Genomic DNA, 26,585 nt, shown 5'->3' with positions numbered 1-26,585 from the left:
TTGCACACTAAGATCAGAACTTTGGGGCCGAGACAAATGAGACGATTCCTTAGCTAAAAGGTAATTCTCAAAATATACAGGTGTAGGATAAAGAGTGAGAAGATATAGATAGGGAAATAGAAATCATGCAGCTAGGAGTGATTTTTGTCCAAGCCAGACCCCTGTTTTATTTAGCATGTATTTTGACACATGCCACAAAGTAAGGACACAGTCAGTATTGAATAACTATTTGTTGACCAAATCTGCCTTTTGCAATAGAGAATCACCTTTCCATCTCGGTTGCTGTGTTTCTCACATAGACAACATTCATTCATTCATTCTTTGAACAGCTGTTTTTCTAGTGCTAAATGCTAGCTCTGAGCATCACTCGTGCCTGGCCTAACTGACTTCCTGCCTCTTAAGAGCCTCCAGATACTTCCAAACCAGGGAACCCAAACAGGAAAAATATTAAAAGAAAACATAAGAGATAGGTATTGATTGTTCCAGTGTGACCAGCCTGGAAAGCAACAAGAAGATGACATTTGTAAGAAAGGAGTGCCTGAGGGTGAGCAAAGAGCTCTGTATAAAAAAGTTGAAAGTTTCGCATAAGGAATAAAAGTAAGAAGAAACAAAATAAGCCAATATCCAAGAAGTTACCTGCAAGTGTCTAAATGAGGAGTTTATGCACATTTGAAATCCAAATGAGTGATCTGAAGAAAAGCTTACATTTAACCCAGTTTTGTCACAGAAGAAAGACTATAAAATCAGGAATAGGTTTGGTTCAGTTCAAAAAATTAGATACTACTTCCCTAGCAAATAGGCCCCTACTTGGGATATAAATGCACAATAAGCATTGTAACTGTTCAAGTAGCTTTTGATTTACTTATCCATACAAAACTTTTTGAATGTGATTAACAAAATATTTAGTATCTGAGTGCCAGCACTGTACTAGACTCTGGATATAAGTGAACAAGACAGATGGAATCCCTGCTGTCACAGAACTTCAGAAGAACCATTTTGCACCTACTTGGACAACTACAATCAAAGAGAAAGACAATAACAAATGTCAAAGAGAAGTGGAGAGATCAGAACCCTTGTACCACCGCAGCAGCTTAGAAAACAGCCTGGCAGTTCCTCAAAAAAGATTAAACATAGAATTACTGTATGATCAACAAATAACCCAATCAATAAATGGACCAAGGACATGAACAGACACTTCTCAGAAGAGGATATTCAATCAATCAACAAATACATGAAAAAGTGTTCATCATCTCTAGCAATTAGAGAAATGCAAATCAAAACTACTCTAAGATACCATCTCACTCCAGTCAGAATGGCAGCCATTATGAAGACAAACAACAATAAGTGTTGGCAAGGATGTGGGGAAAAGGTACACTCATACATTGCTGGTGGGTCTGAAAATTGGTGCAGCCAATATGGAAAGCAGTATGGAGATTCTTTGGAAAACTTGCAATGCGATCACCATTTGACCCAGCTATCCCTCTCCTCAATCTATACCCAAAGGACTTAAAAACAGCACATTACAGGGACACAGCCACATCAATGTTTATAGCAGCACAATTCACAATAGCTAAACTGTGGAACCACCTAGATGCCCTTTAGTAGATGAATGGATTTTTTAAAAGTGGCATATATACACAATGGAATATTACTCAGCAATAAAAGAGAATAAAATCATGGCATTTGCAGATAAATGTATGTTGTTGGAGAAGATAATGCTAAGAGAAGTTAGCCAATCCCCCCCCAAAAAATGGCAAATGTTTTCTCTGATATAAGGTGACTAACTCATAGTGGGGTAGGGAGAGGAAACATGGGAAGAATAGAGGAACTCTACATAGGGCAGAGGGTGGGAGGGGAATGGAGAGGACAGGGGGTTAGCAATGATGTTGGAATATGATGGACATCATTATCCAAAGTATGAAGACATTAATTGGTGTGAACATACTTTGTATACAAACAGAAATATGAAAAGTTGTGTTCTATATGTGTAATAAAGAATTGTGATGCATTCCACTGTCATGTATTTAAAAAATAAAAGCAATTAAAAAAAGAATTATTATATGACCTAGCAGTTTCACTCTTTGGTATTCTTCCAAGAGAACATACATACACAAGAAACAAGTTTGTACAGGAATATTCACTGCAGCATTATTTGAAAGAGTCAAAAAGCGGAAACAACTTTTTGACTCTTTCAAATAATGTCCATCAACTAATAAGCAACTCAACCAAGTGTGGTATATCCACACAATGGAATATTGTTCAGCCATAAAAATAAATAGCATACCAATGCATGCTACAACATGAATTGAAAACATCATTCTAAGTAGTCAGTCACAAAAAACTGCATATTGATCCAGGCACAGTGGCCTACACCCGTAATCCCAGCGACTCAAGGTCTAGAGGCTACCCTCAGTAATTTAGTGAGGCCCTGACTCAAAATAAAAAAGGACTGGCAATGGAATTCTGTGGTAAAGCTTCCCTGGTTTCAAACCCCAGTCCCAATAAATAATTGCTGACTAAGTGCATGAATGATTAAGTGCTATGGGAGATGAAAAGACAGGAAATGGGCACCAACACGATCCAATGATTCTGAATCAAGACCTGAAAAAACAAGTTGGAAATTAGCCAAGTGAGGAAGTAGGACAGGTAGAAAACTGTGTTTGAGGAAAAGAGTGTTCCAGACAAAGGGAACAGCATATTCAAAGGCCCAGAGGTGACAATAAAGACATGTTGGAAGAAATGAAAGGTTATAGAACTGCAACAACAGTGGGGCTGGGGGTGTAGCTCAGTGACAGAACACTCCCCTGGAATGCACGAGGCCCTGGGTTTGGTCCCCAGTACTTCAAGGAAAAAAAGAAAAAATAGTTAATGTGCCAGGGGCAGGCATGGATGTGGAAGGAGTGGAAGTCCTTAGTTGCCCTCCATGTAGGGATATTGAATGCAGAAATGGCCCTAGCTAGATTTGGACCTCCATTTTTTAAAAACTTGTTTTAGTTGTTGATGGACCTTTATTTTATTTATTTGTAAGTGGTGCTGAAAATTGAACCCAGTGCCTCCAACATGCTGGGCAAGCACTCTATCACTGAGCCACAACCCCGCCCCCATTTTTTTTTGTTTTTATCTTCATACCCTCACTGATCATGACTGAGCTGCTCTGTGGCACTCCTTGGCTGTGAAATAGGGTTAACAAACTGTGGATCCCACCTACCAGGAGAAAGAGCTGATAAAATCAGTGCTGCCAAAACCCTTTGCGGATGTGCAAAATGTGCAGCAAATTTGTGGAACTATGCTGCAAAGCCCTGGTTTTAAACGTCTTAGAATAATGTAAGTTTAGGGCTTGCACAGTTCAGAAAGTAGGGGAAATGGCTTGTTAGGATCTATTCCTGGCTAGCAATGGGAAACCTGTGGCCTCTTTCCTGTTTCTAGGAGCCAGGGAATGGGGAGGGCTTTCCATAGCTTTGGAGGAGCCCCTCAACCCCATACCTCCATTGTGGGGTTGAGCCCTCAACCCCCCACATCCTGGCAGACAAAAGTCTACCAGGGCTGGGCCTGGTAGCACATGTCTGTAATCCTAGCAGCTCAAGAGGCTGAGGCAGGAGAATTGCAAGTTCAAAGACAGCCTCAGCAGCTTAGCGAGACAAGACCCTGTCTCCAAAAGAATATATAAACGGGCTGGGGATATGGCTCACTGGTTAAGCACCACTGGGCTCAATCCCTGGTATTAAAAAAAAAAATGTCTACCAGGAAAAACAGCCTTTCAAGCCCTCTCAGAGCTCTTTACATCTCTATTATTTTGTTTGAAAAGGGGAAAATAAGCAGAGAGAACCAGGGCTATGAGCACCCAAAGGCACATAGCAGGAGGCTGGGCTTGTGAGCACATCTATAAATCTTCGTTGACTAAAGGAGAGAGAAATTCCTAGTGGGTTCAGGGAAGGGGTCCAAGGTTCTTGGATGTAAGGGGACTGGGGGCACAGTTAACTCTGAGGTATAATAGAAGACAGAGATGGGGAGAAAAGAACTAAAGAGAGCAAATAAAAAAATTTAAAGGAAGGAAAAAGAAACTGTAGCTGTAAATCTTCTCCCCAGACCATTTTTCTTCCAGACTGATCACTCACAAATTGCTGAGAAATCTACAAATCTTAGAGATACTGTAAATTCACTCATCCATGAAAATTACCTTATTTTGATTAAAGTTTATGTACACGGATAACCTATACAATGTATTTTCAGATTAGATAAAGCAAAGGGAGATATATTCTAAAAAAAACCTACAATAGAGGCACATTCCAAACATTATCTAGAAAAGACAATATTAACTTGAAGATCCTGGGGAAGAGCAGACCACCATAAACATTTCGTGATCCATGATCAAAGAACTGAGTTCACAAGACTGGTATGTTCCGACAAACCTTCCCATGTTCATCTCTTGCAAAGTTGCCTTGAAAAGAAGAGCCTAGGACCCCAGAGCAGAGAGCTTGTCTGGCTCTCAAGATGATCTGTATTCAGCTCTAAGAATGTGTTTATCTACCTTTTACTTTCTAATAAAGTTATTCCTCTCCCTGCTAAAACCTGATGTGCCCTTAAATTATTTTCTGTGATGTGTCAAGAGCCTAGAAGATCTGAGTAGCAGTCTCTTCTATCTCTGGAGATGCCTCCTCCAATCCCTAACAGTGACAATTCCTCATTCTTCAGAAGAGAAAACACAGGATTGTGTTCAAATTGCATGGCTAGCTACTGATAAGAACCAGCCAGGGCCTTGGATTTCTGAGTTTGCTAGGTACCCTGTCTTCCTGTGACCTGGCTAGTGAGTGACCTTCTGAAAAGACATAATTTGGTGATAAGGGACTTCCAGTGATACCCATTCTCTGATTCAGAATATTCACCTATGAATCTTAGAGGCTCATGGCAATGAAGACGCAGTCAGAGAGCTCTCAATTTTGCTTCTTTGATGACAGCATCATGATATGACACTGTGGGTGGGACACAGTGTGGGTGGGAGATGAAAAGGAAGGGCTGGAAGAGGCAATTGGGAAGGTATTATTGCTCCCTCTCCCCAAAATTCTTCACGCACTTAAGAAAGAAAACATTGAGAGAACAGAACACCAGGGACTTGAAACCCAAAGTACTTGCTGTGCCTGTGGCCCATGACAAGCAGTTTTGGAGAACCAGATAAGTAAGAACAAAAGAGGTGGGAACTGGGGAGGACTGCAGAAATGCTCAGACAAGGGTGATTCTATTGGTTTTGGCGGGAAGATTATCAAGCTATATGTGGACAGAGCTTTGGAATATCTCTATTAATATCCAAAACAAGGCTCAAACTCCTAAGCAGGGATACTCCTCACCACCTCTTGCCATACCAAATAGGTAAATAATACCCACACCTATTTGTTAACCACTCATTCAGCAAAGAGTTATTAAGCACCTACTACCTCCAGCCAATAGGTAAATAAGTATATGTATGGTATGTTAGATGACTCAATCTCCCTACTGCCCCCCCGTACCAGAAATGGAAATTGAACCTAGGGGCCTTTACCCCTGAGCTACATCCTGAGACAGGGTCTCACTGTCTCCCAGACTGGCCTCAAATGTAAAATCCTGCCTTAGCCTCCCATGTAACTGGGATTACAGGAATGGGCCAAAATGAATTGATTAATTCATTTATTCTGATGTGCTGGCCTGAGCATGCAAAGAAAATTATTAGTTATTTGTCCTGCTCACTGCCCTGGGGCCTAGCATGCAGTCTTTTCCCTTCTTGGCACTTTGAATGAGGGTTTTTATGTCCAGAACAGTCTTTGGCCTTTCATGATGGAGAACTGGGAGAATACTGGGAGGCAGGAAGAGAAGCCATTAAAGGAACATGGAGGTCAAGACTATAGGAGTTTCTTACTGTTTCTAAGACAGGTCTGTGTTGTGGAGGTTGGTCTTGGACTCCTGAGCTCAAGCAATATGCCTATTTCAGCGTCTCTCCTGAGTGCTGTGAATATGGGGGCATGACTCAATGACACCTGGTTCAAGGAGGTGGGTTTTTTTTGTTTGTTTTTGTACCAGAAATTGAACCCAGGCATACTAAAGTACTCAGCCATATTCCTTTTTATTTTTTATTTTGAGACAGGGTCTTGCTAAGTTACTTAGGACCTCACCAAGTTGCCCAGGCTGACCTCAAACTTTTAATCCTCCTGCCTCAATCTCCAGTCACTGGGATTACAGGTGCGCACCACCATACCTGGTGACGAGCAGTTTTTTTTTTTTTTTTTTAAAGGCTTCCATGTGCGAGAAAACGAAAGAAAGCAAGGGACTTTTTCAGGAGAATAACTTCCAAGTCTATATTTCCTTCTAGATGTTAACAGTTAGAAGCAACCACTTTGAATTACTTTTGAAATTATTTTTGATTGCATGGATGTTGGTTCTGACCTCTATCTGGGGTCATGACTTTATATGCTATTTACATTCATTCATTAGACAAATATTCATGGAGCAGATTGTATATGCAGTCATCATGTAGGACCCAACAAAACGGACCTGGCTCTTGTTCTCCTGAAGCTTGAAAATAATAAATAAAAAATATTGGGGGCTGGGGATGTGGCTCAAGCAGTAGCACGCTCGCCTGGCATGCTCGTGGTTCTGGGTTCAATCCTCAGCACCACATACAAATAAAATAAAGATGTTGTGTCCACCTAAAACTAAAAAAATAAATATTAAAAAATTCTCTCTCTTTAAAAAAAAATGAATTGTGGTTTGTGTTTTGAAGCAGCACAGTGCCATGAGAGAGTTAATTGGGGGAACAGTGTTATATTTTGGAGAACACATCTTGCACCTCACACTTCAAGGTCTTTGTTCTCACTCTTAATGCTGAAGTATTTTTTTTTACTGTACCCTGTCAAAATCTTAGTACTATACTAAAAAGCTCAAATGTCACCTTCAAGATGTCATTTTAGTCCCCCATTTAGGTTATTCCCTCCTGACACATTGCTTGCAAGTCTATTATAATGTACAATTCATTCTGCCAAGTATGTACCTATTTTAGAGGGACTAACTGTTCCAGTTTTCCTGCTATTGAAGGGTTTTCTGGAATGCAGAATTCTTGCCTGGACACAGTGCTAACACCTAGAAAGTCCCAGGTAAACAGGAGAGAGATAATAGTCACCCTAATCCATGGACAAGCCTATCTTCCCATTTATAGCCAATGCTCAAAGGAGGAAGGAGGACACATCTTCTCTCTCTTCATGCTATGACTTGAACTTAGAAATAATGGTACTATTGGCAGATACAGTGGTATATACCTGTAATCCCAGTGACTTGAGAGGCCAAAGCAGAGGATCACAAGTTTGAGGACAGCTGGAGAACTTAGAGAGGTCCAGAGCAATTTAGTGAGATTCTGCCTCAAAATAAAAAAGGGCTGGGGAGCCGGTGCAGTGGTGGTGGTGCACGCCTATAATTCCAGTGGCTGGCAGGGGGGGGGGGGGATGAGACAGGAGGATTGTGAGTTCAAAGCCAGCCTCAGCAAAAGTGAGGGGCTAAGCAACTCAATGAGACCCTGTCTCTAAATTAAAAAAAAAAATACAAAATGGGACTGGGGATGTGGCTCAGTGGTCGAGGGGCCCCTGAATTCAATCCCCAGTACCACAAAACAAACAAACAACAACAACAAAATGGGGCTGGAGATATAGCTCAATGGTAAAGAACTCCTTGGTTCAATTCCTAATACCAAAAACAACAACAACAACAACAACAAAAAAAAAAAACCAACACACAAAAACCCCAATTGTAATACTAACAACAACAATAATAAAAATTTAAACTTGAGTGCCAATCAACTTACAAAAAACAAATTAGTAGGGAAACTAAGGGTAAACCAGTTAAGCCAGGATGAGAAGGTGGGACCAAAGAGGAGGATTTAATTACCATTTATGTTAGCACAATGCTTCTCAAACTTTTTTGATCTCATGATCCTTTTATAGTCTCAAAAATTATGAGGGCCCCTCAAAACGTTTATGTGGGCTCATTTATTGACATTAATCATTAGGAATTACTTCTGAAAACGAAAAAATTCATTTATTTGTTTATTTATTTTTTGGTACTGGGGATTGAACTCAAGGTCACTGTACCACTGAGGTACATCCCCAGCCCTTTTTGTTTTTTTGAGACAGGCTCTTCTTAAATTGCTTAGGGCCTCAGTAAATCGCTGAGGCTGTACTTGAACATGAAATCCTCCTGCCTTACCCTGCCCAGTGGCTGGGATTACAGGCATGAGCCACGACTTCTGCCAATCATTATGTTTCAACATTAATTCACATTAATAATACATTTTTTGGGGGGGGCACTTAACCACTGAGATACATCCCCAGCCCGTTTTTACTTTTAGTTGTCAATGGACCTTTATTTTATTTATTTATATGAGGTGCTGAGAATCGAACCCAGTGTCTCACACATGCTAGGCAAGCACTCTGCCACTGAGCTACCACCCCAGCCCCCATTTTGTATTTTTTGTTTTGAGACAGGGGCTCGCTAAGTTGCTGAGGCTGGCTTTCAACTTGCGATCCTCCAGTCTTAGCCTCCTGAGGCTAACAATAAGTTTTATTTTCTAATTTGTTCTAATTAGACAGTAGACATACTGTACACAAATGGAGCACAACTCCTCATTCCTCTGGGCTGTACATGGTGCATGGTCACTCCAGTAATGTAATCATACACGTACACAGGGTAATAAGGTCTTTCTCATTCCACAGTCCTTCCTATCCCCACAGCTCTGCCCCTCCCCTCTACACAACCCGAAGTTCCTTCATTCTTCCCCATAATAATATATTTTAAATGAACAATAACTTTATTTTCCAAGACTAAATATGTTAGCTAAAAGTATGGCAAACCTTTTGTTTTGTTCCATGAAGCCTCCAAAAAACTCCACTGTGCACCGGTGCGGTAAGACTATGAAAATTGTTTTTCCTTCAGAGACCCCCAGAAAAGGTCTTGAAGACCCTGCTGTAGTTTTTGAAACAATAAATCACGCATTCAGTCTTTTCAAAACCTTAATGTCAGGCATCAGAAAAAAAAAAAAAAGGTATCTTCGGTTTGTACTAATGTTGGGTATTGGTTTGTAGACTGGATCTGGGAGAATGCCCCAAGCACCGGCGAGAAAAGTAGTAAAACCAAGCAGCTCTTCTGCCTAGGTTACCCGCGCTGCGCTCGACCTTGGACTACAATTCCCGGCAGGGCTCGCGGCAGGGGCGTGTCCTAAGCCTCGGCCGGGGGGCGTGGATGACGCAAGCTGATGACGGAAACGAGTGGGGTGCGCTTATTTTGGGCAGCTTGGTGCCACAATTGGAGGAGACGGAAGAAGGGGCGGAGCCTGTGTTTGGGTCAGCCAATGGTTTGCCACCAGGCGGAAGAGGGGAACGGGGCGTGGCCAGGCCGACTAGTAGGCAGCGTGGGATTTAGGGGAACAGGGTTTAGAGTGTGGGGGTGTCTGTTTTGCGTCCACCGTGGCTGGGAGAGGGAGATGGCAGCTCGATGGAGCAGCGAGAATGTGGTGGTGGAGTTCCGCGATTCCCAGGTGAGCTGACGGGTGGCTAATGGAGCCGTCTGGGCATGCGCCCTCCTGGGTTCCCTTCCCCCACACTGCTGCACCTGCGGAGACCCCTGGCCCTGTCCGGGAAGATGGGCTGCGGGGTGCTCTGGAGCTGTCACACTCGAGCGGGCGAGGGGAGACTTGATGACCGTTGAGGGCGGTTGGGATGGGCACTGACGGGACTCCCCGCGGGCTTCTGGCGAGTGGGGACTGCCTTGGGACACTGAGGCTGAGATTGCGCGCGAGTGAGTGGGAGGCTTCCCACGCGCAGGGTGGTTTGCTAGGAGGGTCCGCTTCCCTGGTCCAGGGCCTCTCTCTGTGACTTCGGCCAAGTTGCAGAACTTCTCTGAGCCTCAGCTGCGCAGACTTAGCCCTGCCTCACAGTATTTTGGGGTGGATTCGATGAAATACTGCTTGTAAAGTGCATGCTCTAGTAATGGAAAATAGCGTGTAGTGGACAGAAGTGTACACACTACACGTATTGCTCGGGTTCACGAATCTTTACACAGTCTTTACGTGGTCATTACCCGTTGCACCGACAGTTTTCTTACCTGTAGAAGGGATCATAATATTTACCTCACAGGGTGGGCGTGAGGATTTTATGGGTTGCACCTTTAGAAAGTGTGGCAGAGTGACAGGCACATGGCAAGCCTCAAGAGACGTCAGCACTTATTGAGGAGTTTTACTACTATTCTATAACGTGCCTTCTATATGCCAAGTCTTGTGCTAAGTGATTTATCTATATATGTGTCATCCCTTTATTCCAAAAAGGAGAGCTGATGCCTATTTGGCTAAGGCTTCGCAAAATATGGCAGATGTCATTGAAATTTGGACCCAGGCTCTAACCACAGGGCTCTTGTTCCGCTTATTATACCATTTTTCCTCATAGTAAGTAGCTCAGAACCTGAACTACCTCCATAAGTATCATGACCCCCTTCCCTAGTACTAAGAGCCACTCTTGGTGATCCTTTCCGCTTATTCAGTATTTATTGGATACCTTCTGTCTGCCAGAATTGTTTTCACTCATTTATTCAACAAGGATTGGTTTATGGAGTGCCTATTAGTTGCCCGTTGTGTCAGACTCTATGTTAGTTTACATTGAGATATATCTGGATTACAGTAAGTGGGTGGTGTGTTTTCTTTCTAAAATTTTATCTGTCTTTTGCCATAAAGATTAATGCATGGAGGAGCCACCTACCATTCTGTTCTGCAATGCCGTCTGATAAGCAGCCCCCAAGGAGAATTTGACCATTATTGGGGTTTGGATTAAGGGATCTTGAAGCACTTTGCAGTGTCAGCAAAATGTCTGTGACTCCTGCTCTCCCAAGTGAGGTGCCAAATTCCTAGAGAAAAAGAGCCATATTGCTGTTACCCTTCTTGTTAATTGCTTCCACTGGGGACTAGGACAGAGCAGAATCATATGGAGAGTGTCTGAGCCTGCTAATTTGGAAGATACTAATCTGCAAACCCTTTAATTCTCACAGAAACCCAGGTAGTCTCGCCCCTCCTTTAATAGAGATGTAATTCAGGAGACCTGCAGAGAGGGTGCTGACATATATATTAGAATGCTATGAAGTAGAAGCAAATAATTAAACATAAACTGCAGTTGTCAAAGGAAGAGAACTAAGTAAATTGGATAATTTTAATTGCCTTATGGGAGTTTCTGTTTTTCTGATTTTTCTATTTAGTTGAAAGGGTACATCTGTATTGTGAATTAGCATGGTGTTGTGGTTGGATTGGGAGGGACAGGGACCCATTTTATAAATTATTTCAACAACTTAAAAGGGCTGTGGCTGTGGCTCAGTGGTGCAGTGCTTGCCTAGCATGTGTGAGGCACTGGGTTCGATCCTTAACACTACATATAAATAAACGAATAAAATAAAGCTCCATTCATATAAAAATATTTTTAAAAATAATTAAAAAAAAGACTGTGTCTTGTTAAGTTGCCCAGACTGGCTTTGGACTTGTGATCCTCTGGCCTCAGCCTCCCAAATTGTTGGGATTACAGGTGTGGGCCACCAGGTGTGCACTACGAAGCCTGGTAGTTTTCACCATTTTTCAGCAACCATTTTCATTTCTCTATATTGTAGTCTAGTCTTTCTGAGGCATTCTTATAATGAATTTTTTTTTCCTAGTACTGGGAATTGAACCCAGGAGCAATTCTGCCTTTGAGCTACATCTTCAGCCCTGTCTTTTCTCTTGTTTTGTTTGAGACAGGGTATCATTAAGTTGCCCAGACTGACCTGGTGTTTTGATCCCTCCTGCCTTAGCCTCTAGGGTTGCTGGGATTACACGTAGGCATCCTTGTGCCTGGCTTAAAAATAATTTTTGAAAATTATAACTTTACATTTTTCAGAGGACAATCCCAGACTTAAAGATGACACTGCACTCAGTAATGCCCAGTAATGATTTGTTTTTTTATTAGAGCAAAAAACAGTTTTTATCTTCCTGGATGAGTTGTACAGAAACTAACAAGTCACTAATCATCAGGGAATATTTTCTGCTGAGATGATTCATTTTCAATTTTGAGGAAGCAGGAAAAATTAAGAAAAAATATTAGAGGGTATGTTTATGAACATTGGGTATGGTTATTCTTCTAAGGAGGATGCAGAAACACAATCCATAAGTTAAATTGCATAAAGACAATGAAAAGCTTTGTTTTTTACATAAAACATATGTAACCAATACAGGATTAAAATCAAGAAAAAATTTCATACTTTTCTTAATCTTTAAGAAAGCGATAGCTCAACTTAAGAAGTACACAAGACATAAGCAGGTATTTCATAGAAGAAACATGCATTTCCAATTAAACATGAAAATGTATTCACTTTCATCAGTCATCAGAAAAATACAAATTAACCTCCAAAATTACAGATCATTTCATATGTACCAGATAGGTAAAAAATTAATGGACAACAAGACTGATATGGGCAAAAAGTTTTGTTTTGTTCACTGCTGGATCCATAGTGCCCGGCATACAGTAGATTTATCAATAAATATTTGTTGGAAGGATGAAAAGTTTAAATGTCAGATAATATTGAGTGCTGATGAAGATATGGACCAACTCATTAATCACTACTTCTAGAAGTATACAATTTAACCATTTTGAGAAACAGCTTGACATTTTCTGGTGAGGTTGAAGAATATGCTCATCTGAGAACCCAACAATTCTACTCATATGCAAATACCATCTTCAGAGTATTATCATCTATAATTTAAAAAACTGGAAACAACCCAGATGTTTAATGACAGTGAGATAGATCAGTTGTGGCACGGTCGTACAATGGAATATTACCTCAGAGCAAAAAAGTAAACTACAACCTATCCACCTGGTTGAACTTCAGAATCAATGTGTGTGTGTGTCGGGGGCGGGGGAGTGGGGGGGAAGCAAGTCACAAAAGAATTCACAGCATAGAATTCCATTTGTATAATGATCAAAAACAGTCACAGTAAAAGAAAATATTATGTATGTGTATAGTAAATCTATTGAGAAAAGCAAGAAAATTATCCAAAATTTAATGCAGTCATGAACTCTAAAGGATCTTAGGGAGAAATATATTCTGGGAAACACAGCATTCAGGCATTAAAAATAACCAGAAGGGTCTATTCTGTTAGCCAAATGGAGAGTACATCTTTTTTTTTTTTTTTTTGGTGTGTGCTTGGGATCAAAGCCAGGACCTTATGTGTGTTAAGCATGCACTTTTCACTGAGCTATATCCCCAGCCCATATTATTCTGTACATGGTATCAGAATACTATATATATATATATGTGTGTGTGTGTGTGTGGGTGTGGGTGTATATATATATATATATATATATATATATATATATATGATATATTACATAAAAAAGTTTTTAAGGAGAAAGGTTTTAACATGTCATTAGGACAGGTGCAGTGACACATGCCTGTAATCCCAGCCTCCTGGGAATCTGACACAGGAGTAGGACAGTTCAAGGCCAGCCTGGGCAACTTAAGGAGAACTTGTCTCAAAATAAAAAAATTAAGGAATGGGTATGTAGCTCAGAGATGAGTGTTTGCCCAGCATGTAAGATCCCTGGGTTCAATTGCTAGTATCACTAAAAAACAAACCAATCATTAAATTATCACATGACACTCCATAAATTTGTGTAATTTTTATGATTTTATTTATCAGTTAAAAATTTTTTTAAATATTTATTTTTTTAGTTGTAGATGGACATAATACCTTTGTTTTCTTTATTCATTCATTTTTATGTGGTGCTGAGGATCGAACCCAGGGCCTCACACATGCTAGGTGAGTGCTCTACTGCTGAACCACAATCCCCGCCTCTATCATTTAAATTTATAATTTTTTTTTTTTGTACTGGGGATTGAACTCAAGGGTAGTTCACCACTGATCTACATGCCAGTCTTTTTTATTTTGAGGCAGGTCTTGCTAAGTTACTAAGTATGAGTGTGATCCTCCTGCCTCAGCTTCCCAATTGCTGGAATTATAGGTGTGCACCAACACACCTGGCAAATCAGGAAAATAAAAGGAAAAAGCTAAAACAGTTCATGACACAACAACAAAGACAACAATTTAAAAAAACCCACTTTGATCCTTGGTTTCCTGGTTTTACTTAAAATTTGATTTGAAAACTATATAGCGATGGAGGAGCATAGTAGGTATATTCTTGGTTAAAGTGACTATTAAGATGCAAATGCTGGGCTGGGGTTGTAGCTCAGTGGTGGAGCACTTGCCTAGCATGCATGGCCTCATGTTTTTATTTTTATGTGGTGCTGGGTTTGATTCTCAGCACCACATAAAAATAAAGATATTGTGTCCATCTATGATGAAAAAAAAATATTAAAAAAAATGTGAATGCTGCGAATTTCTTGTTTTCTAGAAAGCACCATGACGATGCAGTCATGATGGGAGGGAGGAGCATAGCATAGTGTAGAGTTTAAGGATTTGGATCTAGAGTGCTCCATTAGGGCTCAGGTAGTGTCACCTGTCTGCCATGGGATTGTGGCTAACTTATTTCCTAAGCTTCAGTTTCTTCATCCACAAAACAAGGGTAATATAGTCCCTGCCTGTGACAGGGGTTCCCCAGACCACCTCCAGGAGGATTCACAGTTGGATTTGCAGTTATGACTTATTATAGAGAAAGGATACAAAGTAAAAATTAAAGGAAAAACCTCATGGGGTAAGGACTGGAGAAGACCAGGCATGAACTTCCCAGAGTCCTCACAGTGGAGTCACACAGGACATGCTTGATTCCTCCAGCATCCAGCTGTAGCAACACACACGAAATGATGCCTACTGGGGAGGTTCATTAGGGACTCAGTATCCAAGGTATTTTGGGGGGGGGGGCTGGTAATACAGGCACCACTGTTTAGCATATACCAAGATTCCAGACTCCCAGAAGGAAAGCAGGTGCTCCGTGGGCTTGTACCTACAGTTTAGGCATAGAGAGCCACTTTTATCAGTTAGGGATTGGTGTGAACACTTCTGTAGTTCTCAGACTTCAGCCAGCAGCTGCCCTGCAGGCAGGCCTTTGCAAGGACAGCACCCTCAGGCCTGCTGTGCCTGCTCCTTCTCCACACTGCTGTGCAGAGTTGCTATGAGAAACCTCAATGCCAAGCAGTTAGCACAGTGCTCAGCATATATTAAGTGCTTGATTGATACATGTTATTATTATTATATTAAAAAACAGATCTAAGGAGGCAACAGATGTAGCCTGATAAAATAGACTTAAGGAGATGAGACTTTAGAAGATATCTCATCTCCTCTCTTATTTACAGATGAGGAGCCTGAGCCTTACAAAGATGAAGCGTTTCATCTCCTGATACCCAGTGTGTGCCATTTTGGTTTGTGAGGAGATGAGGATGTTCCCATTTTAAAGGGGGAGGTTTCCCAAGCATCGAGTCTCTTGTGGAATGTGTGAACCAGATCTTTGGTTAGGCAGTTTGTAGTAAGCATTAGACAAGGATGGCTCAAAAGCAGTTTGGCAGCAGTGTCTGTCTCTCTAATTTACATAGAGATTGGATCTTGTCATTTGAAATGGTCTGATCCTTTTTATATCAGTGAGTGTCAGCTGTGGTGTAGGAGAACTGATAAATGCCTACATTAGAGTCTTTGCTGAGGCCTGTGACAAACTGATACTAGGGAAACTGACCCAGCTGTGATTTGCATTGATTGGATGTATAACCAGTTGCATAGTTTGGAAGGATGAACTGGCTAAGTGCTTTCTTTTCCTTTTTTTTTTTTTTTTTTAAATTTGAATGGCTCTTTTTTATTCAGCTGTTTTATGTGTGTGTGTGTGTGTTTGTGTGTGTCTACCTACAACTAATATATATATATATTTATATATTAGTTGTAGGTAGACACAGTATATAAATATATTAGTATATTTATATAAATATACTAATATATTTATATATATTAGTTGTAGGTAGACACAGTATCTTTATTTATTTATATGTGGTGCTAAGGATTGAACCCAGGGCCTCCCACATGCTAGGCGAATGCTCTATCCCTTAGCCACAATCCCAGCCCTTCAGTTGGGTTTAAAAGAGGAAGAGTTGATTTGTTTCCTAGTCCCTTCAAATAAACAAACCCTAGATTTTATTCTAGAGATAACAAGTTCTCTATGGAGAGGCGTTCTTTTGCATTGGATCAGGGTAGAAAGATACTCCTAGGAAACTGTGTGATGAATTCTTCCCAGAGAGATCGACTTTCCAACAGAACCATTTGTGTTTGTGCCAAAATTTAACTGTAAGTGCAAAAATGGATTTTGTAATGCAATCTATCTCTAAGTTCATGTCACTTGACTATTATAAAGTAAGTATCTGTGGGCTGGGGTGTAGCTCAGTGGTAGTGCACTTGCCTAGCACATGTGAGGCACTGGGTTTGATAATTAGCACCACATTAAAAAAATAAATGTTTTTTTAAAAATTAAAAAAATAAAGTAAGTATCTGTTATTTTTTAAAAGATGAAAATGTTAAAGTGTGAGTTTTTTTGGTAACAGCTGTTTTGAGCTATCATTCACATACAGTTCATCTGTTTCAAATGTACAATTCTATGGGTTTTAGTTTATTCACTGAGTTTGCAACCATCATCACAGTCATTTTTAGAACATATTCATCACCCCAATGTGAAACCCTGTACCCTTTAGCCATTACTTGCTAATCCACTGGCACCCCAGCCCTAGGCAACAACCATTAATCTACTTTATGTCTTTGTAGATTTTCCTGAGTTTCATTTTAATGGACTCATATAATACATAGTCATTGTGATGGACTTCTTTTACTTAGTTGTTTCCAAGGTCTATCTATGTTGTAGTATGGATCAGAACGTTCTTCCTTTTCATAAGTCAGATCCATTGTTTGGATATACCACACTTCATATGCCCGTTTGTCAATTCTTGGACATTTACTTTATTTCTACTTTTGGGGTATCAGGAATAATGCTTCTATGAATATTCACGTTCAGGTTTTTGTGTCCCATAAACTTCATTGCCTTGTACTAGCAGACACTGCTGCACACCATGTGCTAAGCATTGAACTAATAAATTCACACTCAAGGAAATTGCAACCTAATGGAGGAGACGTATCAGGAAATAGACAATATTGTAGATCGTAAGTGCTATGTAAAGAAAAGTCCTGGATATTGTGGAAGCACAGAAGAAACTGCTAACTCATGCTGGGTGTCAGCAGAGATGGTTCATGAAAACCTTAGAAGAGTCTGAACTATATATCAAAAGATAAGGAATCGATCAGGTAAAGAATGGAGGGGCAGAACTGAATGGTTCTCAAAGTGTCTGGAAGGGTTTGAGATGAGGAGCTTCCATTTGATTTCAAAGTAAAAAGCCAACAGAGTTTTGTTGTTGCTGTTGTTGTTGTTTGTTTATTTTGGGGGGCAATGAATTGATATAATTAGAACTCTGTGTTTAGAAGGTTTAGCATTAGAACAGAAAAAGAAAGGGGATAGTAAAAGGACAGTTTGGAAATTGTTGCTGTAGACCAAGCCCTAGGCAGTGGCAGATGTGAGTAGAGAGAGAAGAGACCTAGAATGCCTTTGAAAAATATTTTTAGATTATAAGATAATATGTATATGTAAATAATATAAAAATATAGACTCGTAGAAAAATAAAATTAAAAACCTGTAGTAACAACTACCTTTAAAAATTAAAAAAAATAAGTTGTATTATAAATTGACAATCGATAATTCTGTATATTAGTGGGTTATAAAATGATATTATGATTTATGGATACAGTGTGGAATAATTAAATTAATGTTTCTGGGAACAAGTATCTTTTAAACACTTTGATATACTTTTTGTGTTTTTCTTAAGAATATATTTACAAGTAGGCAATTTAAATTTTAGTCTGTAATCAGGTATAAAATACTACTTTTATTTATTTCTATAACCTAATGTAAACTGCAGCAAACTAGTCTTCAATAGGCTGGTAGGAAAGTTACTGCGCAGGATCTCTTTCTTTCTTTGGTACCAGGGGCATGCTTAACCACTGAGCAACACTCCCAGCCCCTTTTATTTTTAAATTTTTTTTAATTTAATTTTTTAATTTTGAGACAAGGTCTCACTAAGTTGCTTAGAGTCTCGCTAAATTGCTGAGGCTGGCCTCAAGTTTACAATCCTCCTTCCTTAGTCTCCCAAGTCACTGGGATTATAGGTGTACACTACTAGACCCAGCCAGGTTCCCCTTTCATGCAGTGGGATCAAAGAAGCATTTCTCAGCCCTTCCCCATCTGGTGCGCTGAGTGTAGTGAGGATGGGGGTGGAGGTGGGGGGCATAGAGGGAGTGGGTGGTAGTGGTGGTGGTGAGAATCTGGGAGCGATGGGGTGGGGGTGGGGGTAGACTTCTGTCCCCACGGAGCACCTTTTCTCTGGTCAAACACTTACCTCTGTCCATTCCCCTTTGAGACAGCCTAGCATAATCCTCTTAATGTGCTCCTACAAATACAGTGGTAGCTTGTTTTTTTTCTGGGGTAAGGATGGGGAAAATCAGTTAGGTGGTTCTGGGGTGGTGGTGGTTTTTTCTTTTTTAAAATAATTTCCCCTAATATGGTGAGTTATGATACTCTGCAGTTTTGGCTGATGCATTTTTTTGTGTGTGTCATTAAAGCATTAAAAATGCTTCTGGAATATTCCATCGTATAAGATATATGTGATGTAGACAACATGAAATAAGCTGCTTTGTGCATAAAATGCTGTATTTCTGATAGATTTTGGAGGTGAATCTATTGGGTTAAAGGACATAAATTTTTTGAATTATTGTCAGATCATGCGTTGTTAGTGTTCTGTCACTGCATATCACAAGTTTAGCACCTTCAAACTACACTACTTACTAGTTCACAGTTCTGTAGGTCAGAAGTCTGGGCACTGCATGACTCACTCTCTTTGTTCAATGTCTCTCAGACCAAATCAAGGCATCAGCCAGCTGTGTTCTCACTTGGAGGCTATACTTAAGAAGAATCCACTTCCAGGCTCCTTCAGTTTGCTGGAAAATCCTGATTTGAGGGATAGTAGGATTGAGACTTCTGTTTTCCTCTGGTTGTTATATAGAGGCTGGTTGCTGTCAGCTCCTAGAGGCCTTTCAGGCCTTGCTGTGTGACCACTCCTACTTCTAAAGCCAGCGGTGAGCGGCCCCCTCCCTTCCCATTTGTGACTTCCAGACCTAAGTTTAAATGTCTGATGAGATTAGGTCTCTCAGTCTTCCCTTTCTTCTCAGAGCTTTGCATTAGCCCAAATAGAAAGTCTGTACTTATTAAACAATAGCTCCCTATTCTGGGTTTCCTCATCTTGCCCCTGGTGACTGCCAGTCTGTTTTCTGTTTTTATGAACTTGTCTGTTTTAGTTGGATTCACACAGTATTTGTCTTTATTTTTATTTTTTTGCAGTGTTGGGAATTGAACCCAGGGCCTTATGCATGCTAGGCAAGTCCTCTACCACTGAGCTGCATCCTCAGCCCTTTTTAAAATTTTATTTTGAAATGAGATCTTGCTGAGTTGTAAGTGCTGGCCTTGAATAACATTTAAAACTGACCTGCCTCAGCCTTCTGAGTAGCTGTTGTTATAGGCATGTGCCACAATGCCCAACATGTTTGTCTTTTTTGGTTTTGCCTGTTTCACTTTGCATGTTTTAAGATTCATCCATTGTGTAGTATGCATCAGACTTTCCTTCCTTTTTAAGACTGAATAATATTCTATTGTATATTATACCACACTTCATTTTTACCCACATTCATCCATCTTGAACGTTTGGGTTGTTACAGGTCTATTTTGAGGTCAGCTGATTTGTGACCTTAATTTATGCTTCTACAATCCCTTCGCAGCAGTACCTAGATTGTGTTTTATTAGCACTCAAGAGCAGAGAGGAGGTGTGTGTACACCAAGGGTCCAGCATCGTGGGGGCCATGTTAGGATTCTGCCTATCATATTCCCTCTGGAAAGATCACACTGGACCTTTGTTCACTGCACAGCGCTGAGGTAGCGATCTCCGCCCAGGTAGAGACTGCTGCACACATCTTGTAGACCACATTGTGCTCTGTGAAACTGGTCTGTTCCTGGCAGAGGCACGCAAGAGGATGAGAGTTTTTTTAAGGATTTTAGATTTCTGGAGCCTAGTCAGTGTGCAAGAACTAAAATTACTCTTCAAAAGTGAAAACAATACGATCTGGACAATATAGACACCCTGTCAACTGTACAGTCAAAAATGTCTAGATTTGCAAAGGAACAGGAACAATTCACCTGTGTCAAAAGAAAGCAGATAATAGGAACTGATAAGGAGATACCTTGGATGTTAGATTTCAAGTACAAAGATTATATATCAACAACTATTGTAGAGAAATTTAAGGTCTTGTTACAAATGCAGGACGTGATGTTTTTCGAGAGGAGGGAAACCCTCAAAAATGACCTAAAGGAAATGCTAGTAAAAAGTGAGATATCTGAAACAAAAGATACAAAGCACTGTGGTAGCAGGGAAGAGTGGCAGGAAGCGAAAGATTTAGCTTCACCGAAAACACAGTTGAGGGAACAAGAAGAAAAAATTCTAAATTCGCTGAGTGTACTGAAAACTTATCTTTTAGAAACGAGGAAATAGACAAGCCGATTTGTAAATGGGACAAAGCCAAGATGTCCACTAGCAATCAAGGGAAGGAATTATCCCAGAATGAACCCCAAAGTTACCAAGCCATTGGAGGGATGGCAGAAGCCTCAGATATGAATGATGACACATGTAGAAATGGCAGTCACCACATACAACTGCCCGACAAAGAGAAGCCAAAGCATAGGGAGGGTGGAGCAGTAAAAGCAATGGAAGAAGAAAACCTCCAGATCCTCAGTAACAAAGAGAAGACCTTCAAAGCATCAAGAGAAGAAGAAACTCTGATGGAGGAAGGAGCCGTGCTCACCCTGGCTGCAGACCCTCTGGCATCAGCCACCTTGGAAGTCAGTAAGCAGTGGGGTGACATCTTCAACATTTTGAGAGAAAATGGCTTTGAACCCGAGTTTCAGTGTGAGGTCCATTTAGCATTTAAATGTGATGATGAGATGAAGACATTTTCAGACCTGCAAAGTTTACGACAATTTACCAGCCAAAAACCTGTCATAGGAGAATTACTGAACCCTGTACTCTGACAGAAGGAAGAACCAAATCTAGAAGGAGGATATGGGATCCCCGTAAAAGGGAGTAACGCTCTAGTAAACTCAAAACATGAAGCTGGAGGAACAGCAAGTGATGGCTTGCATTTCTTAATCACCAAAGAGGTAAAAGTCACTACGCCAGAAGTGAAGAACTTAGAGACTCGGGAGGAAGAGTTTTCGGAGTGGAAGGATAAAGGAATCCCTACCTTTGAGGTGACAGGAGAAGACTTAGAGACCCACAAGGAAGACATCTTTTATGTGAGGGCAGAAGAGGAAGAAGGGGCCTGTGATGTGGAAGAGGAGGGACAAGAGGAGATGGAAGAAGAGGAGACCTCTGGGGAAGAGGAAGAGTGGTGGGGAAGAGGAGGAGTGGTGGGAGAGGAGGAGGAGTGGTGGGGGAGGAGGAGGAGTGGTAGGAGAGGAGGAGGAGTGGTGGGAGGAGGAGGAGGAGGAGTGGTGGGAGGAGGAGGAGGAGGAGGAGTGGTGGGAGGAGGAGGAGGAGTGGTGGGGGAGGAGGAGGAGGAGGAGTGGTGGGAGAGGAGGAGGAGTGGCGGGGGAGGAGGAGGAGTGGTGGGAGGAGGAGGAGGAGTGGTAGGAGAGGAGGAGGAGTGGTGGGGGAGGAGGAGGAGTGGTAGGAGAGGAGGAGGAGTGGTGGGGGAGGAGGAGGAGTGGTGGGAGGAGGAGGAGGAGGAGTGGTGGGAGGAGGAGGAGGAGTGGTAGAAGGAGGAGGAGGAGTGGTGGGAGAGGAGGAGGAGGAGTGGTGGGAGAGGAGGAGGAGTGGTGGGGGAGGAGGAGGAGTGGTGGAGGAGGAGGAGGAGTGGTGGAGGAGGAGGAGGAGTGGTGGGAGGAGGAGGAGGAGGAGTGGTGGGAGAGGAGGAGGAGTGGTGGGGGAGGAGGAGGAGAGGTGGGAGGAAGAGGAGGAGGGCGAAGATGACTCAATGTTATGTGTCACCTTGTTCCTGCGACAAGTGTGTTGGGAAAGATGGGAGCTGATGAAGAGATTATGGTGTTCAGTAAGGTATGGAATTCTGAGAATGAGAAGGAAGAGGAAGTAAGAGGGTTTTTTATGCAGAAGATTCTTCGAACACAAACATCCAAAGGGGGGGAACCTAATCCAGGAAACGGAAACAAACTATAGAACAACTGTGATCGGTGTCCTCAGACAGATGGGAGAAGAGATTGGAAAAACTAAAAAATGCCTTCCAGGTATCTTGGAAACTAAGAGTTCAATAGATGATCTGAGGAGTAGAATAGACATCCTTGAAGAAAGACTTTGCAATCTAGATGATGAAATGGCACAATTCTCTAGGGATATCATACACATTGTGGCCAATCAGATAATAAATTAATGCTAAGGGAGAAGGAGGATAGATTAAAAAGTGCCAACATCCATTTGATAGGAATCTCAGAAAAAGAGAGTGAAAGAATGAAGCAGAGGACATTCTGCAGGAAATAATTGAAGAAAATTTTCCAGAGCTTCGGGATTCTAGTCTTGGGATAGTGAGTGCTCACCAGATCCCCAGCATGATTGACAAAAACAGACTCACTCCGAGACACATCTTGGTAAAGTTTTTGAATTGTAGTGATAGAGAAAATCCTAAAGGCTTCTAGAAAGAAAAAAGAAAACACCTACAGAAAGGCTTTCGCCCAGAATCCTGTATCCAGCCAAATTGGCATTTGATTTCCAGGGTGTTAAAACAAAGATATTTTTTGATATGGAAGAATTTAGGAAGTTTATTTCTTGTGTACCCACTTTGAAAGACTTATTGGAGAAAACAACATAGGTGGCTGAAACTTACACTCTCCTCACCCCAACATAGATCTAGAAAATTGACGAATCATGTCTGTCCAGAAGAGTGGGAGCTAACTGGGGATGAGGGGAAAGGAGTGGTCTTACCCAGATGTTAGGAAGGTTAAAGGGCATATTTTAAAAATTTAATGATAGTCATTGTTGTTTCCCTAGGGTGAAGATTCTGTATTACTGAGGGGGGAGGAAGGAATCTGTCCAAGGAACAGATGGGGAAAGTAACAGAAATGTACAGGGGAAAGGTGGCAGGGTAAAGTAGAGAAGAAAAAGTGTAACTGCTGAGTGTATGGAGAAGGATATTTCATAATTTTATTATGTATCAGTGAATCTGCTTTTTCCATTTGAATATACACATCTTGCTATTAAAAGTTTTACCTTTTTCAAAAAAAAAAAAAAAAAAGATCACACTGCCCTCACGGGAGAAACCATCCTGTCTTTTTTCAAAACATTCATCTAGAAGCTGCACAGAAGAGTTCTGGAAGTGGCACCTTGTTTCATGGCCTGCCTTTCCAGCTGGGCCTTTCTCTGCTCATGACTCTAGTATAATATGAAGGTCACACTTTTGAGCCTCCAGTAGGGCACTCTGGTTTTTTGTCCCCAGTGTTACCTTTGACGTTTCTCGAGGGTGGACAAGTGTGTGAAACCCAGTAGTAAGGCCAGTGAGGGGAAGGGAGAGAATTTCTGCTTGCCATTTGTGTTTGTGACAGCATGTACAAAATGGATTCTCTTGATATTCTCTCAGAAATATCAAGACTTAGAACCTTTAATAACTAAACGGCACAAATAATTCGACTTAATGACATGCAAATGCAGCAGCACTTGAACTTGTCCCAATCAGAGAATTTAGGACCGCAACTGCCAGGATTCAAATCAGCCTCCTGTTTCAGCTTAGATGCAGATTCACTGGACTCAGCATCATCTTTTGGGAATTAGGCTTTGGATCCTGCGGTGTTGGTGCTCAGAAGGAATTTGGAGACCTAGTTAATGGAAACCAGAAAAATGCACTCGAAATTTCATCTTGAATGTGAACTAGGCATCTTAGTAACAAGAATATGACCGCAGATTCAGCGGGGTGTTATTTGAATAATACCAGCCGCCCTGTCGCTTGAGGCCTTGGGAAAGGCCTGGGTGCGTTGTGTGTGCAGAGGGGCCAGTGTCCCAGGATAGGTTCCCCTTGGGAAAGGGTCTTGGTGCATTGTAGCTGTTGATTATCATGCTGCTCAGACTCCCTGAGGGCTAGTAACTGATAGAAACTGCCATGTTGTCAACATGAAACTTTGGTGGGAACTAGAAGGGAGTCAAAGTATCCACTGTAGAGAACTAATGATACTTGCTAGCTGGGGACTGCCTGGGAGATGGGAAGAGGAAGATCCACATTCAAAAGGAACACCAGCCTTCTCCACCTGAGCAGGGTCTGCTGGCGGGACTTAATTTGTGTTCTCTCTCACAGGCAACTGCAATGTCTGTGGACTGTCTTGGGCAGCATGCAGTGCTTTCTGGGTAAGTGAGCTTGGGGAATGTGTCTGCCACAATTTCTGGGGAACAAATTGCAAGTTAGGTTTCTGGGAAATTGGAAAATATCCTGGTATTTAAGGATTATGATCACAGGGTTTAATTCTTCCAACCTAGTGAAAACAGGACACTTGTAGAGGTTACTCACTATTTATTTTTGTCTCTGACCTAACAGGTAAGCAGCAGAATTCCATCAAAATTTTAGTGACTGGTAGTGGTCTTGAAATTGCAATTTTGTGTTTATTGCATAGACTTTTCAAGAAAGCTATCTGGTATGGTCGGATAGGTAGTGACTAGGATTGAGGGAATCTGGGTTCTATTTTGGCAGTGCCACTAATCACAAGCCTGTGGACTTTTTTTTTTTTTTTTTTTTGGTACCAGAAATTAAACCCATGGACACGCAACCCTTGAGCCACATCTCCAGCCCCTCCATGCCTTTTTTTTGTAGTTGTAGATGGACAGAATGCCTTTACTTTATTTATTTTTATGTGGTACTAAGGATTGAACTCAGTGCCTCACACATGCTAGGCAAGTGTTCTGCCACTGAGCTACAGCCCCAGCCCCCCAGCCCTTTTTAACTTTTTTTTATTTTAGCGTCTTGCTGAGTTGCTGAGGCTGGCTTTGAACTTGGCAATCTTCCTGCTTCAGCCTCCTGAGTTGCTGGGATTATAGGTGTGTGCCACCACTCCCAGCAACCCCAACCCCTGCACTTTTATTCAGTTGACCTAACTGCATTTTGGTTTTCTTTCTTTCTTTCTTTCTTTTTTAACAAACTATCAAAGTCTTACATTTTTATTATTATTTTGTAGTTGTAGATAGACAGAATGTCTTTATTTTATTCATTTATCTTTATGTGGTGCTGAGGATCGAACCCAGTGCCTCAAGCATGCTAGGCAGGTGCTCTGCCCCTGAGCCACAATCCCAGCCCTGCATTTTGATTTTCTAATGAAGGAATTCAATTCCATCAAAAAGAAATTAAACTACATAGTATTCTGTAATGTTATTAGATTTTGTTATTCTTGTTGATGTTGTTTTTGCAGTTCTGGGGATTAAACCTGGGACAATTTATCACTGAGTACATCCCCAGTTCTTTTTATTTTTTATTTTTTAAATTTTGGTATAGGGTCTTGCTAAGTTTCAGAGGCTAACCACGAACTTCCGATCCTCCAGTTTTAGCCTCCTATATTGCTGGTATTGTAGGCATGTGCTATCACAGGCTTCTGTAGTGTTTTCAAGCTCAAAAAAGAAGATTCTGGCAATTAAGTTTCATCTCTGCCTTTGTAATAACCCTGGTATTGTACCAGAATAAAATTTAATGGGCAGGGTCCTCCCTTCCCTTTCACATTGCTCTGGGTTACTATCCCTACCTCTCAAATTCAGTTGTTTTTTTAATTAACTTAGTTGTTTATGAACCTATTTACAAATCAGTGAAAATATTTTATTTTACCTTCATTATTTTATTTTGAAATTGTTTTAATTTACCTTTTTAAAAAAGCACATGCACATAGCAAACATTTAAATAGTTCAAAAGGATGTATCATGGAAAATTTTCCTCCTACGTTCTGACTAAAGATATTATTGACATTGTTTTCTTTTGTGACACTAGGCACATGGATAAGGAAATATTGGTATTTCTCTCTTTTAGTTCTAGTTTCCTGGTCAGTTTTTGAAAAACAACTTGTTAAGATACAATTAATATATACATGTAATATGAATTACATGTAATTCACTTATTTAAAGAGTATAGTTTAGCTGGGCATATGGCTCATATCTGTAATCCCAGTGGCTCAGGGGGCTGAGGCAGAAGGACCACAAGTTCAAGATCAGCTTCAGCAACTTAGCCATGCCCTAAGCAACTTAGTGAGACCCTGTCTCAATAACAACAACAAAAGGGCTGGGGATATTAGTTCAATGGTAAAGTGCCTCTGGGTTATATCTTCAGAACCCCCCACCCCTAAAAGAGTGTAATTTAGTGTTTTTTTGTATATTACATTTTTAATTTCATAATCACTTTTTTTTTTTTTTTGCAGGGCTGAGATTGAACTCAGGGGCACTCAGCCACTGAGCCACACCCC

General features: G+C 41.0%; 1 protein-coding gene across 3 annotated transcripts in view; it reads left to right on the top strand.

Annotated features, from left to right (window-relative positions):
• Positions 1 to 9,427: 9,427 nt before the first annotated feature.
• The window catches only part of Wdr59 (WD repeat domain 59), an 80,376-nt gene continuing 63,218 nt past the window's right edge, over positions 9,428 to 26,585 (top strand). For 2 of the 3 annotated variants that reach the window (XM_026399273.2, XM_026399275.2), the window contains exons 1-2: positions 9,428 to 9,547; positions 24,449 to 24,498. In XM_026399273.2, the coding sequence (XP_026255058.1) occupies positions 9,494 to 9,547; positions 24,449 to 24,498 (104 nt within the window). In that variant the 5' untranslated portion in view covers positions 9,428 to 9,493. The remainder of the gene's footprint in view (positions 9,548 to 24,448; positions 24,499 to 26,585) is intronic. The other variant, XM_026399274.2, reaches the window with a different exon arrangement.

Source organism: Urocitellus parryii, chromosome 15 (assembly GCF_045843805.1).
Source record: "Urocitellus parryii isolate mUroPar1 chromosome 15, mUroPar1.hap1, whole genome shotgun sequence".
Lineage (NCBI taxonomy): Eukaryota > Metazoa > Chordata > Mammalia > Rodentia > Sciuridae > Urocitellus > Urocitellus parryii.
This window is presented reverse-complemented; position numbering and strand designations above follow the sequence as displayed.